The sequence below is a fragment of the Danio rerio genome, chromosome 10 (genome assembly GCF_052040795.2).
Source record: "Danio rerio strain M-AB ecotype USA chromosome 10, GRCz13ab, whole genome shotgun sequence".
NCBI lineage: Eukaryota > Metazoa > Chordata > Actinopteri > Cypriniformes > Danionidae > Danio > Danio rerio.
The window spans coordinates 4,157,312-4,173,396 of record NC_141030.1 but is presented as its reverse complement, the minus strand read 5'-3'; the positions used below and the strand labels follow the sequence as shown (position 1 = coordinate 4,173,396).

The window sequence follows — 16,085 nt, the reverse complement described above, 5'->3', positions numbered from 1 at the left end:
ACTGACATTTATTCATCAGGTATAGCAAACAAAATCCAATGTCTGATAGCCGATACATCGGTAAAATTGTTGAGTCAACATCTTAAACCATCTTCATATTGCTGTCAATTACTGACATTTATTCATCAGGTATAGCAAACAAAATCCAACATCTGATAGACGATATATTGGTAACATCGTTGAGCTAACATCTTAAACCATCGTCATATTGGCGTCAAAGACTAGCATTTATTCATCAGGTATAACAAACAAAATCCGACGTCTGATAGATGATATATCGGTAACATGGTCGAGCCAACATCGGGAACCATCGTCATATTGCCGTCAAATATTAACATTTATTTATCAGGTATAGCAAACAAAATCCAACGTCTAATAGACGATATATCGGTAACATGGTCGAGCCAACATTTTAAACCATCGCCATATTGCCGTCAAATACTGACATTTCTTCATCAGGTATAGCAAACAATTTCCAATGTCTGATGGATGATATATCGGTAACATGGTCGAGCCAACATCTTAAACCATCGCCATATTGCCGTCAAATACTAGCATTTATTCATCACTTATAGCAAACAAAATCCAACATCTGATAGACGATATTTCGGTAACATGGTCGAGCCAACATCTTAAACCATCGTCATATTGCTGTTAAATACTGACATTTATTCATCAGGTATAGCAAACAATTTCCGACGTCTGATAGAAGATATATCGGTAACATGGTCGAGCCAACATCATAAACCATCATCATATTGGCGTCAAATATTAACATTTTTTCATCAGGTATAGCAAACAAAATCCAACGTCTAATAGACGATATATTGGTAACATGGTCAAGCCAACATCGTGAACCATAGTCATATTGGCGTCAAATACTGACATTTATTCATCACGTACAGCAAACAAAATCCAACGTCTAATAGACGATATATTGGTAACATGGTCAAGCCAACATCGTGAACCATCGTCATATTGGCGTCAAATACTGACATTTATTCATCACGTATAGCAAACAAAATCCAATGTCTGATAGACGATATATCAATAAAATGGTCGAGCCAACATCTTAAACCATCGCCATATTGCCGTCAAATACTAACATTTATTCATCAGGTAAAGCAAACAAAATCCAACGTCTGACAGACGATATATAGGTAACATGGTCAAGCCAACATCTTAAACCATAGTCACATTGGTGTCAAATACTGACATTTATTTGTCAGGTATGGCAACCAAAATCCAACGTCTGATAGTCGATATATATAGGTAACATCTACACAACATCAAGCTGTAACATCATTAGATGTTGGAAAGTAACCAAGATGCAACGTCTGTTCGATGTTGGACATTGAAGCCTGCCTGTCTTTGGGTTCTGACGATTTTCATTTCATGACAAAATGTAACGTCCCATGCCGTTGGGATACAATGACAATCTGACGTCATGTTGACGTCCTGTGCCTGCTGGGATGTTATCAGTTTCACTCTGTCGCTGTAGATACTGAATCCTGATTCTGTATTGCGATTTTAAAGCAAATGTGTTTGTTTTTCTGTTAGTGCGAGCGAAATAAATATGCTATTATTCAACTTAAGCAAACAATCAGTATTCAATTAGAATTAAGTTGATTAAATGACAGGCCAGGCTTTGCGTTACATCTCTCCGCTAAAATCCGAAAGATCTAATTGGTGGATTTTTATTTTTATTTGAAAGCGATAAATCAGTTTTTACAATGAATCTGTTTAGCCCAGCAGACACACAATAGCCCCTTTCACACAGTGATACCGGTAAATATCTGGAAAATTTCCGGAAAGACTTTACCGGTATATTCAAAAAAGCGCTGTTCACACAGGCGAGGACGTTACGGAAATTTTCCGGAAAAGAGCATTCACACATCCATTCCAAAACACCGGTAAATTCTGACATCATTCACCACAAATGAGCTTTAAACGGCTGCACTTGTATTTGTAAACATTTGACTAAATTACAAACTCTGTGGATGATCAATATTGTGAACAACTTTCGCAGGATCACTTTCACATGTCGAGATGTTCATAATATGTGCGTGTGCTGGCGCTCATAGGCGCACGCAAAGCTTGAAGGTAAACAAACAACGGCTTATCATAAGCATCTCATCGATGATTATTTACACAGTTGGCATTAAGAAGAACATATAAACGTGATCCGACTAACTTCTAGCAGCTAAATGTGTATGGAAAAATATTCAAAGGCTTTTATCCTCACAAACCGCGCGGACGTAAATGCGTCTGACTGTTGTGATTGGCTAAAGCAGACGTCTCACGTCAGCACGTTCTAGACGTGCACGCGATTATTACGGAAATCTTCCTTCTGCATTCACACAGCGCAGCATTCCGGCAAATTGCCGGTAATGTTACAACTTCTCTTTCCGGAAAATAGCCAGAACGAATTTACTGGTATTTTCAAAAAGGACCTGTTCACACATACAACCTTTCCGGAAAATTGCCGGCAATTTTCCGGAAAGGTCTGTATGTGTGAAAGGGGCTATTGTCATAAGACATTAATATTAGGTTAGATTTAGGATGTCAGTGTCCAAGGACAATGTTATTTTGACGTCCAATAACGACATTGATATTTTGTGGATTTTACAGATGTGGCTACTGAGAATGCGCGGGTAAATAAACGTGACCACACGCAATGCTGCAGTACTGTGCGGCACAGCACAAAATGATCTAACACAAGAAAGACATGACCAGCAGGGGGCAGTTATGTAACAGTGAACATACTGAACTGACATACTGTACAGATACACACAGACGAAGAAGCAAAGAAAATGAAACAAAATAGGCTTATCATGATTGTCTCATTAATACTATAATGAGTATTTTTTATGATGGTTTGTTCGCTAAAAAACTACATTTTCAAAATGACGTGGATCACCGAACAATCACGATCTAAAAACTGCCTGCTGGGAAGTTATCAATCTGTCGCACTCAATACTGAATCCTATTTCTGTAATGCGATTTTAAAGCAAATGTGTTTTTTTTTTCTGTTAGCGAGAGCGAAACAAATATGCAATTATTCAACTTAAGCAAACAGCTCACATGCACTCTGTCAGTTTTAAATTAGAATTAAGTTGATTAAATGACAGGCCGGGCTTTGCGTCACATCTCTCCGCCAAAACCTGAAAGCTCTAATTGGTCGATTAGTGTGCAGAATTCCCAGTGCGGACGCCGACGGCTTTGTGATTTCTTTTCGGCGTCGCTTTCATTCCCGCTAACACAACACCAATCTCTCCACCTCTCATTTCACTTTATTAACTTTATGTATTTAATTTCCCATTACATGCAAAGAGGGAGAAAAAAAAAGCTCTGAGCTGCCATGATATGGTTTGAACAAAGCAGGCATTACAAGAAAAAAAGAATTTAATGATGTTCAGTTCCATTAACAACCCTTGAAGATCAGTTTTCTTGTGCTGATATGAACAGAATGTCAGATTAAATACAGCGGGGAGGCAATGTGATCTCTGGTTTTACCCAATGTTCTGAGACTAAAGTGTGAATTTAATGTGATGAGAGGAAAACAGATGCTAAACATGACTTTTTGCTACTTACTACTTATTTAAAATGACATGCAACAACACAAAACTGAAAGAAGACCAAAGCTGAAAGAAAGAAAGAAGTGTGTGAGGGAGTGAGTGAGTTTGGGCGGTGTGTAAGGGAATGTTTTCTGTCTAATGGATGAATATAGTCTGGATACCCATTCATTTCCTATGGTGGTCACTTTTGACCGGGAACACCACAGGTGTAACAAGGTTGATTAAAACATTTAAAATTCAATGAAAGAGGTCATCATCACTTTTATATGTTCAAGTGCTGAGTGTGGAGGATATCTTAAGGCCTTGAGGCAGTCAGATGTAAAACCCAATATTTATGAGGGATTTATGTTGAAAATTGGTCAGATTTGACCCGAACACGACAGGAAGGTTAACTTGATCAAAACCCATTTGAGTTTCCTTATTCTCTTAAACACAAAAGAAGATGTTCATTCATTCAATCATTTTCTTTTTGGCTAAGTCCCTTTATTAATCCGGGGTCCCCACAGCGGTATAAACCGCCAACTTATCCAGCACATTTTTTACGCAGCGGATGCCCTTCCAGCTGCAACCCATCTCTGGGAAACATCCACACACACATTCAAACACTATGGACAACTTAGCCTACCCAATTAAAAGATATTTTGAAGGGAAAAAAAGCTGTAAGCTACATACATGTCAGGTTTTCAGCTTTCCTCAAACTACCTTCTTTCAGTGTTCAACCACTTGATGTTCATTTTTGGGTGAACTATCCCTTTACTGTTTAATCAATACAAATTTTGAGGGGTGAAAAATGTTCAATTCACCTAAATTTGTGAAAACAATGAGGTTAACTTAATGGATAGTGTTGGGACAACATGAAGAAATTGTATGAAACCCAGCATTTTCTATTATGGCCAGAACATTAGTGTTGCGATGTTCAATTTAGTTTCAACGGGCATCTACAGACATCTTTAACCACTTAAACTCTGCTGCTATTTGGGGATTTCCGCCTGGATTTTGCCTACCCAAATTTAAAAGCTTCCCAAATCCACATGCAGAGGTGTAAATGCAAAAATTTGGTATCATTTTAAAGAAAACCCTTTGAATTTTCATAAAACACTATTGAAAGTGTTTAAAATTGCTGTATATGTTGTCTGTGTTATAATAAACACCTAAAAAAAGAGGCGCTTTTTGTATTTTTTTTACAAACTCAAATTTTAAAGTGTGCCTTTTAGGTTCTGTGTGGTCTAGCGTGCTGTAATTAATTTTGGTGGTTCCTGCACATGTCTGTAATCATAGAATAAAAGACAAATGTCTCTACCATAATCTATGCAAAAGTTATTGTATTCCAACTGATGAGAGGTGCTGTACAAGCCACAGGGAGTGATCATTGTTTACATATTTCACTATTCTTGTGTTTGATCAAACATAATTCACTGTGTTTGGACCACGTCAGACATATAAAAGGATTACTTATGCACATCACCTCAAAATCAGAGGAGAAATGGCCCTGAAGGGCACAGCATAAGGTAAGAGATGACAGCTGTCTGTGCTATCTGGGGCTGCTTATTGATCATGAATGTATTGTTTACGTTTCTGAGCCATGGAAACACCGCAATTCATTCGGCAACTGTTTGGCATATGAATATAATTCAGTAAAAAGAACGCTAGAACTTTATGAGCACCGGCAAGAGCTTTCATTTGAGCTATAACTTGTACATGTGTCATATAAAAAAAATAGGAAAATGAAACAATGTAAAATACCCAGCTCGGGTATCCAAAATACTGTGTATTTAAGTGTAAATAACTTTTGGACAGTAGAATAAAAACCAAAGTGATGCATATGTGCATAAAGTATAGATTCTACACTTTCAAACGCCACCACTTACGGGGGTCTGGTGCAAAGCTAGCCCTTTAAATCTGAAAGCAAATGTCGATGATGTCACGAACCCGGTACCGGGTCCGCTGAGTTTAAAGAAGCTGAATCATTGGCCGTTTATCAGAGATAAATCCCTGTAAACATACTGTACAGTAGTGGAAACATATTCTGCATGACAGAGCTCTCCAGAGAGCGTCAATCCAGTGTTGTTTCTCTGAGATTGCTGGAGAATGAGTGATCTGAGGCTGTGTGGCATATGGAGACCCAACTGTTCAGATCAAGCGTGGCGTCTCGCTGCGCCGGCACCTGACATCTTAAAATGCAACGCTCCCTCCACACTCAATTATATATAATCACAACCGCGGACAAAACACTGGGAAAAACTGCCAAACACACCTGTCAGTTTCACGACACGTCGAGCTTCTCTCTGCTCTCCAAGTTTTTCAGCTGGCTTTTTTTTTTTTCTTCTCAAGGATGCAGCAGAAATGAGTGACAAAACAAAAATGATTCAATTCCACAAAGACCGCCCGCCGTGATTCAGACGTTTTCTGAGCACTTCAATTGAAAACTCGGAACTGCGGCGTGCTTTGCGGTGCATTGCAAGGTCTGTACATGTGCTGAATTAAAATGATTTCCTCAGAAAAACGCCAGCGAGATGTGGAGAACACATTGCAGGAGAGCACTGAGGAAATAACGCTAGATTAGATTTGTTGTGTTGGTGCGTAAACTGTTGTGTGTGTGTGTGTGTGTGTGTGTGTGTGTTGAGATGTAATGGTGCAATCCACATCAAATTTAATTCATGCAAGTCATTTTATAGACATACTCAGGGCTTAACATTAACTTTTTTGATCAATATCTACTGTGGCTGGTAGTTTTCCAACATTACTAGCCACTCGCCATTTTTAATAGCCACAATTTTACTGCTGTGAAAATATATTTTATACACATACATATGACTTTGACATGCTAAAATTACTTGATTTAGAGTTTGCATTATCTCTACATGCCTCCTCATTCATTTCCAGACATCCCAAGTTGTAAATAGCCATTTACGGGGGATACAGAGTTGATTTGCGTTAGGTAGTGGCATAGTAGGTGCTACAAGGGGTGGGGTGGGGGGATGGGGCGGGTGTCAGGGGGGACGGGTTTGGTTGGTTTGGAAGGAAGGGGACGTTGTTGGTTGAGTAGTAAGCGACGTATCTGAGAAGGGGGGCAACACAACATACCTGAAGAGCGGTGGGGGTGAGTTGCGCGCGTCGTACTTGAAGAGCGGTGAGGGTGAGTTGCACGCAACGTACCTGAAGAAGGGTGGGGGTGAGTTGCGCGAGACGTAGTTCAAGAACGGTGGGGGTGAATTGTGCGAGATGTACCTGAAGAGCTAGTACGGCTGCGGTGGAGAGAGGGGTGTGCAACGTATTTAAGGGCCGGGCAGCAGACGCGCGATTTCCGCGAGATTATCATTCATTTGCGGGCATCCGGGAGTATCTATGCGTTTCAGGGATACTCCCGCAACTTCCGGGAGACTTGAGATGTCTGCATTTCACTTTTTGTGTGTCGTGTATGAGCTTGCTCAATAATCATGAGCAAATGGGTCAGGGTTTCATATATTACACTTGGTTTTTATAATTTTCAGAGCCCAAAATTATGGATTTATCCAATGTATCTCTGACCACACCATACATAAACAGTACATAAATTTATTTTTTAGACACAAATTTTAAATGTGTCGAAACTAGCTAAAAATAGCTGAATACTATACTTTTTCTTTAACAAAACATATGCACAGTTGTTAATGAGAATAGCTCAGGACTGTAATAGCTAGCTCTTGAATAGGGGAGTTGAGTTGGTCTGGGTGTGTTGGTTAGAACACCAAAGCCGGAGAAGGAATATACTTGAATGATTTATTGATTACAGTCATATGCAGAGGGGGAGCCAGTTGTAACTTGTATGTTAACGTCTTCTAACCACATACATGGAATGGGCATGGATACTGGATGATGATGATTGTATTGCCTTGTGCTTAAATCTTCCTTAAGACGGCATAGATCCAACTTTGCATACATCTATGCATGTATGAACTTGTAGAGCCGTGTGTGGTGTTTGTGTGTGTGTGTGTGTGGTCTGTAAACAAACAGAATAAAGAACATATTTGTTAATGTGTGCTTATTACTCCTTCCACAATACAGATAAATCACAATACATACATGTGACATAATTACATGAACTACTGGCATCCCCAAATGTGAACATAAGGCAGTATTTAAGATAAATGAACATAATATTTGACTACATAACAAACAACTTGTAATATAACAGTTTAACTGAATGTGAGCTCCCTCACGATATAGGCCTTATTAGCATTCACTCATAATGTCAGCTTTGCATACTCAAACTTAAACAAAGTCCTCCAGTAATGTCCTTAAACTCAGTCAGAATGCACAGTACTCACTTTTCCTCTGGACGCACACAGTTTTATAAACTAACAGGAACAAACAGCAATCATATACAGCCGTGAGTCTCCAGACTTCGCTCGGCTCGTTTCTCTCCTCGTTGAGTGAACGTAATGACTGATTCACGGAGAAATCGGAAGTGCGCCGAACTGTGAAGCACTCCACATCAATGCGCGGCAATGCGTCATAATAAAAGTCCCCGCGATTCAGAGTAAGGCACTGCTTTATATCACTGTTACAGTCTCTTATTTGCAGCCTTTCGTACAGCCGCCCCCAAATTGCATGCAATTTGTTCCTAAGAAAGGCTTACTGTCTTTGTGAGTCATGACAGGGGAGCGGACTCTCCATCTGATTCTGGGAGGGCTGGAAGGACAATGAGACGGGCAACTGGTCGTGTGTAAATTTTGTCCTTAATCTGAACATCCACTGACCTTACATGCTGATCAGCGCTCAGGTGCACCTTTATGACTTTTCCGATTGGCCAAAGAGCCCTTGGGAGTTGAGGGTCCATCAACAGAACTACCGAGTTCACTGTGAGGTCAGCTGTGTCAGTATGCCACTTCTGCCGCTGTTGCATGGTGGGTAAGTAGGATTTTATAAATCTGGACCAGAAGTGGTCTGCTAGGACTTGACAGTGCTTCCATCTTCTTTTGCTAAGTCCTTCACTCTTATTATACACTATCTGCGGTAGAGCTCCATCAGGCCGCCCCATCAAGAGGACGTTTGGGGTGATAGCATCTACATCTGCAACATTAGATGAGGTATATCCTAGCGGTTTCGCATTCAATATTGCCTCTACCTCCAGCAGGACGGTATGAAGTACCTCATCAGAGATTGACTGTGCTCCAATGATGGTATACAAAGCGGATTTGACTGATCTTATTTCCCGCTCCCAGGCTCCACCGAAATGGGGAGCTGCAGGGGGGTTGAAATGGAAGGCAATCTTCTGCTTTGCTAGTAGTTGTTGAAGCTCTGCAGCCATGCTATCAAAGGACTCCCTAAGCTCTTTCTCCCCTGCCTTGAAATTTGTGCCCTGATCTGAGTAGAGTTCTGCTGGAGTACCTCTACGGGCGATGAATCTCCTAAGGCTCATCAAAAAGGAGTCTGAGTCCATTCTGTGTATGAGGTCCAGATGTACAGCTCTGGTAGTGAGGCATTTGTAAATAATGCCCCATCTCTTTTCTGACCTGCGTCCCAATTTAATCTGGAAGGGCCCAAAACAGTCGACGCCAGTGGAATAGAAGGCTGGCTTATACAAGCGAAGACGAGCCTCTGGTAAGTCTGACATTTTAGGCACTGATGGCTTGGCCTTCCACCTTCTGCACTCCTTACACTGATGTTGCATATGACGTATTGCTTGCCTTCCACGCAGGATCCAGAATCTGCGCCGTATTTCTGCATATACCCGCTCTGGCCCTGGGTGGCAAAGGCGAGAGTCGTAATCCTCCATAAGGAGTTTGGTGAATGGATGACTGGGATCAAGAACAATAGGGTGTTTGGATCCAGGATCTAAAGTCTCAGCCCTTCTCAATCGGCCACCAACTCGCATGATTCCTTCCTCAGAGTCTAGTTCTGGTGATAAGGTAAGTAAGCGACTGCTATGCGCCACTGGCTTGCCCTTTTTCAGGCAATGCAACTCTTCTTGGAAACAGTCTTGCTGAATCTTCTTGTAAATCACCAGTTCTGCCTGCTGATACTCTGAGGCAACAATAGGGTTACTTGAATCAGCCGCCCCATGAAGCTCATGTGCCACAGCCTCAACTAGATCCTTCCAGGTTGTGTATTGACTATTTTGTACTGAAGATGGCCAGTCAGGATTGGATATGATACCACAGAAGACTGACTTCCTGCACTCTGACATATCTGGATCGGCTAACTTTGTCGGCTGAGATGGCCAGTGATGGGGTCCTTTAAGAAGAAAGGATGGCCCATGACTCCAGCGATTGGGCAATGCTAATTCTTCTAAAGTCTTTCCTCGTGTGAGGTCATCTGCAGGATTCAGCGAGGAGTCTACATAATGCCATGAATCAGGGTTTGTAAGCTCCTGTATTTCAGCCACGCGTGTTCCCACAAATACTTTGAACCGGCACGACTCTGATTGCAGCCATGCCAGCACTGTCGTCGAATCGCTCCAAAGTATGATTTCATCGATTTTCAAGGTAAGCTCTCTTTCCAACATCTTGGCTAATTGTGCTGCTGTTAGGGCACCGCAGAGCTCCAGACGTGGAATTGAATGTTGTCTTCGAGGAGCAACTCTTGATCTTGCTGCCAGAAATGAAAGGTATACTTGGCCTTTTACATCTTCTGTCCGCATGTATGAAACGGATCCATACGCCTTTTCTGATGCATCACTGAATATATGGACCTGTCGGGAGACAATGGCTTGATCCACTTGAGCTGGAACATATGATCGGGGCAGTGATAGATGAGGCAACAAATGGAGTTCTGCTTCCCACTCCTTCCATGCCTGCTGAAGCTCGTGAGGAAGTAGTGGATCATCCCAGTTGCGATGCTTATCCCACATACTCTGTACCAGTAATTTGGCACGGGTGGTGTAGGGTAATACAAACCCCAGAGGGTCATACTGCCGAGCCAGAACTCTATACACATTCCTCATGGTCAGAACACCATAGTCCAATGGACGACTCTTATAGCCCAAAGTGTCAGACTCCCAATGCCAGCTAAGTCCTAGAGTTGATTCAGACAGACCATTCTCATCATGTGATAGCCACCGTTCCATACTGTCTGATCTTGCATCTTTTGGTAGATGGCTAATGGCACTTGGGACATTGCATGCCCATTGCCGAATCTCAAATCCACCAAATGATAAGACTTCCCTGAGTCTGTCTACTAACCTCTTTGCTTCTGCTGCAGTTGGCAAACTCTGGAGGCAATTATCGACGTAGAAGCACCGTTCCACGGAGTCCTTAACACCATCCTCTGGATCACTACAATCCCTGACGTGCCGATGAAGAGCATAGGTTGCACAACAAGGTGAGCAGGTCGTGCCGAATGGTAACACTTGCCATTCAAAGGTATCAGGTGGGTCTTCTCGTCTGTCTCTCCAAACAAATCTGAGCAGTGCCCGATCCTCTGGCAGGAGCTGGACTTGGTGAAACATAGCCTTTATATCTCCACTGACTGCGACACCATGTTCTCTAAAGCGCAGCAGAACACCAAGCAGAGAGGCTCCCAGGGTAGGTCCAGGAAGAAGGGCATCATTCAGATTCATACCTCTAAACTGATAAGAACAATTGAAGACAAGCCGATTCTTACCATTGTGAGACACTAGGTGATGTGGTATGTACCAGGACTCACCATCTGCTGAGATCTCGCCTGGGTCCAGCTTCCTGACAGCTCCTGTCTTCACCAACTGGTGGATTGCCTCACTGTAAGCATTGGCACGTTGAGTGTCCTTTGCCAACCGTTTCTCTGTACTCCTCAAACTCGGCAGAACCACCTCTTTAGTTGCCTGAAACAGAGGCATATCCTTTTTCCTTAACAATGGAGTGGCATACCTGAGAATTCCAGAAACTTCCACTCGCTTAGTCTTTGTCTCCAGGAGCTCCACAGCCTCGTTGTCCTGCTTTGACCTCACTACTAGCTTATCCTGTTGGAAAGGCAACACGTCTAACTGCCATAGTTTTTCTACGTTTCGCATCAATTCAGTAGTCTGTGGCAAAACACTGGTAAGTAGACACTGACGTGATGTTGTTGTCCACGGGATAAGGTGAGTAGGACCCTGAAGTGTCCAACCCAGTCTTGTGCAGATAGCCGATGGTCCTCCAGGGGGTCCCAACCTCACTGGCTCAACAGGACTGAGTAAGTGGGGATGATCTGCTCCTATCAATAGAAGTGGCTTAACATGCTCAAACGGCTCAATCGGGAGGCCTGCCAGATGTTTGTACTTTTTCTTCAGCATAGAGATGGGATACGTGTGATCTGCTAGGCTGAGGCGTTGTGAGGTAAATGCATCTCTAATCCGGAAACCCTTTCTGGGATATGCAGAGGATGATATGCAGAATGAGACAGTTGATCCCTCTAATGTTTGGACATCCTGTCGTATTGTGCGAAGAATAAGATCCTCTTGTTTACCTTGTAGTCCCAATTGATCAGCGGCTTCTGGGAGGAGCATGGTGCGCTCCGACCCATCATCCAAAACCGCGTAAGTGTCAAGAGTTCGGTCTTTATTTCGAAGAAATACTCTCACCACTTTCAGCAGCACCCTATTGGAAGCTGATGGACGATCCAAATACAAAATCTCAGCATTGGTGTTTACTAAACAGCTCTCTTCTTTGGGTGGCTCAGCTGTAGGACGTGTGTTCACCTGATGAAGAACTCTTAAGTGCTTCCCTTGACACAAATCACAGAGTCGTTTAAGATCACACTGTGCTGCTTGGTGAGATCTTCCACATCTCCAACATCTTTTATTTGCTTTTATCCAGTTTATTACATCCTCCCTGTTGAGCTTCTGAATAGCTGGGCACTTGTTAAGAAAGTGCTCTGAACTGTCACAGTATGGACAGTATGGTCTCATCTTGCCTCTCCCTTTGGTCTCAAAGGCACTTTGACTTTCTCGTCTCATCCCCTTACTCTCCATTGAGCCCTCTGCTCCATGAAGCACTGAAGCTGCTGGTTTACTATGTCTTTTCTCAGCTTTGTAACTTAGTAACCCTTGTACACGTGTGTTGGATGAGACATCATACCCCTGACACCACGACTCATAATGGAGCCATTCTGCCAAATCTAACAAGGTATGAGTAGAGCCTGAACGGTGAAACATCTGACGGCGAAAATTTGCCCTTAACTCTGTTGGAAGTTTTGTAAGCAGCCGTGCCACATGCGAGCCACATCTTAATTCAGCTTCCCCTTCAGGGCCCAGTGTTTTTAGCATGCCTACTAAAGACTGCACATGCAAAGCAAACCTTTCAAAAGCTGCTGTGTCTCCTCGCTTTATCTCTGGTGAGTCCATGACTGCAGCTATCTTCTTTAAAGCAACATGATGTGGCTGCCCAAACTTCTCATTCAATGCAGCCATCGTGTCAGAAAATGGCATGGGTGAGTTAATGTATGAGTCCGCTATTAGGCAAGCTTCCTCCAACCTCAGATGATCTACTAAAACCTGATATTTGAAAAGCTCTGAGGATTCTGCTGGCAACAGATTCGTCAAGGCAAGCTTCAGCCGGGAAAACTCCATTGGGTCTCTATGAATGAAGAAAGGAATTTTTGGTGCCGGCCCTCTGTATTCTTTCTCTTCAAATCTAACTGATGAAGACTGATATGGTAAGTATTGAGAGGAGGCTCGTTGAACTACGTGAGGCCTAGCTGAGTGTCTAGGTGGGATTGCAGGTTCAAAATGATCAATAACATGAGGGGAGCCAGCAACTGGAGAGTAATGATGTGATCTTCGAGGTTGAGACTGAATGGCGTTAGGCTGGCTAGCCTTTCTAAAGTGTAGAGGTTCTGTTCTCATGGGTGTTGAAGCCAGATGACCCTTTGATGTCAAGCGGGATGCAGCACTCTCTTTCATGAGTTGGAGGTCATTCATCATTTTATCTATGATAGCAACCATATCCTTTTCCTCACGCTCTGGCGGTGCTAATACTTCTGCAGATGGCCATGGCGGAGGCGGGGCCCAGTTATCATACTCCTCAACTTCAGGTTGGGCTGGAAAGTCAGGCTGAACAGGTGGAGGTGGCATTGGCCATTGTTCTGATATCTGTGCTGAAGTTGCAAGAGAGCGTTCTCCCTTCTGGTTGCTCCAATGCTGTGCATAACTGCTTGGCATAGCCTCAATATGTCTATAAGGTAGGGTACTTTCAGTCTGTACATTATACTGCACACTTCTTTCCTGTCTATGTGATATTAAAGTATCTGCCCACTCGGTATATGGTTCATTAGAACATAAACTGCCACCAGGACTGTAATTATCATACTCACTGACATCCGATTCCCACTGAACCTGACGAGGCATTGGTGAATGTGCCATTTCCGTAGCTGCTCCTCCTTGTTGGGAGCTCCAGCCCTCTAGTCCATGCATATGCTGTATTACACTGAAATGAGGTGAAACATGCGTCTGCTGTCTTATTGGTCCAACCTCATAATCCTCAAGATATCTTGGCAGTCTCTGCTGTCGCTTAGGTCGCGTAGATAGGGACCGGGATGCTTCACAACTTTGTTTCATGTTCCCAGAACAACTGTGTATCCGGCTCGAAGGACCAAAATGTTAATGAGAATAGCTCAGGACTGTAATAGCTAGCTCTTGAATAGGGGAGTTGAGTTGGTCTGGGTGTGTTGGTTAGAACACCAAAGCCGGAGAAGGAATATACTTGAATGATTTATTGATTACAGTCATATGCAGAGGGGGAGCCAGTTGTAACTTGTATGTTAACGTCTTCTAACCACATACATGGAATGGGCATGGATACTGGATGATGATGATTGTATTGCCTTGTGCTTAAATCTTCCTTAAGACGGCATAGATCCAACTTTGCATACATCTATGCATGTATGAACTTGTAGAGCCGTGTGTGGTGTTTGTGTGTGTGTGTGTGTGGTCTGTAAACAAACAGAATAAAGAACATATTTGTTAATGTGTGCTTATTACTCCTTCCACAATACAGATAAATCACAATACATACATGTGACATAATTACATGAACTACTGGCATCCCCAAATGTGAACATAAGGCAGTATTTAAGATAAATGAACATAATATTTGACTACATAACAAACAACTTGTAATATAACAGTTTAACTGAATGTGAGCTCCCTCACGATATAGGCCTTATTAGCATTCACTCATAATGTCAGCTTTGCATACTCAAACTTAAACAAAGTCCTCCAGTAATGTCCTTAAACTCAGTCAGAATGCACAGTACTCACTTTTCCTCTGGACGCACACAGTTTTATAAACTAACAGGAACAAACAGCAATCATATACAGCCGTGAGTCTCCAGACTTCGCTCGGCTCGTTTCTCTCCTCGTTGAGTGAACGTAATGACTGATTCACGGAGAAATCGGAAGTGCGCCGAACTGTGAAGCACTCCACATCAATGCGCGGCAATGCGTCATAATAAAAGTCCCCGCGATTCAGAGTAAGGCACTGCTTTATATCACTGTTACAGTCTCTTATTTGCAGCCTTTCGTACAACAGTCATATATCCTGGCTAAAGGTCCCATATCACCAGTTAACTTCACATAAATGGGGAGGTATTCTACCATTAAAGCAATGTTATTGTAAAAAAAAAAAAAAGATAATTAAACAATATTAATGCAAAAGAAAGCAGGTAAAAAACATATTGTGATAATAAAAAGGATGATCATGCACACACATGGTTAATGATAGACCCATGATCTGTTCAAAGAATGGTTAAAGCGAAAGCAACTGGCGCTGCTTACAATAAGTCAACTCTGGAACTCTTGAAAGCAGCAAGACTGTGGGTGCATGTTCCTCCCTTTTTGTTCAGTCTATTTAAAAGAGAACCGATGGCATCAGTTGTTTCTAGACACAGTCGATACACAAAAGGAAACGGGAGCGCACACACGTTATAAACAGTCGCGCGCATTACTTCAGCTGTTATTATCGTCTCATTCGGTATTCACCTGCTTTGCTTGCATAAAGTTGCGAACGCAATTATTTTTGTCAGTCGTGTTGCTTCTCGATCGCCTGTGCATGCATATTGGACCATCCTTATTGCCGAACCCTGCTTTCAAGAATTATTATCTGGGAAAATTATTTTCAACCAGCCAAAGTGGCTAGTGGGAGTGTCTGCCTTACCCGTCACCGCCGAAATCTACCCGCATTTGGCGGGTGTTAATGTAAAGCCCTGGACATACTGTATATGCAAGTGTATGCAAACATTTGTGAAATATGCACTCAAAATTTAGTTTGCTGTCTGTTTAAACTATTTATTTAAAATGAGCTGAAATAATACAGTTTATCATTTTTTGGCGGGAAAAAATAACTTGATTGTTTTATGTTCAATCCACTTAAATATGTAAAAACTAATAGGTAAGCTTAAATCCTTCACATTGTCCCAACACAAATCAAATGTGTGAAACCCAGCATTTATTTTTATTTTTTTTTACTCACCCTTTTTACTTGTTTCAAACCTTTATAATTTTCCCCAGCAGACAAACAATGTCATAAGACGTTAACATTAAGTTACATTTAGGTCGTGATTTCGGGTGGCCAA

The 16,085-nt window shown here is 42.2% G+C and overlaps 2 protein-coding genes and 1 long non-coding RNA gene across 7 annotated transcripts in view; 1 reads left to right on the top strand and 2 right to left on the bottom strand.

The window, feature by feature from the left end:
• The window catches only part of ttc28 (tetratricopeptide repeat domain 28), a 500,907-nt gene that overhangs the window by 165,306 nt on the left and 319,516 nt on the right, over positions 1 to 16,085 (bottom strand). The gene's annotated exons all lie outside the window — the stretch shown is intronic.
• LOC147834968 (uncharacterized) overlaps positions 1 to 16,085 on the top strand; it is a 722,499-nt gene that overhangs the window by 638,909 nt on the left and 67,505 nt on the right. The gene's annotated exons all lie outside the window — the stretch shown is intronic.
• On the bottom strand, positions 7,324 to 14,914 carry LOC103910966 (uncharacterized). Of its 2 annotated transcripts, XR_015500678.1 has the most exons (3): positions 14,773 to 14,914; positions 7,886 to 14,444; positions 7,324 to 7,557 (listed from the first exon to the last, which is right to left on the bottom strand). XR_015500678.1 is itself a non-coding variant. In XM_087269942.1 (2 exons), the coding sequence occupies exon 2, from the start codon at positions 14,068 to 14,070 to the stop codon at positions 8,209 to 8,211; it is 5,862 nt and encodes a 1,953-aa protein (XP_087126068.1). In that variant the 5' UTR covers positions 14,071 to 14,444; positions 14,773 to 14,914; the 3' UTR covers positions 7,324 to 8,208. The 2 variants fall into 2 exon arrangements, 1 of the variants encoding a protein (XP_087126068.1); XM_087269942.1 differs by having other exon boundaries at positions 7,324 to 14,444.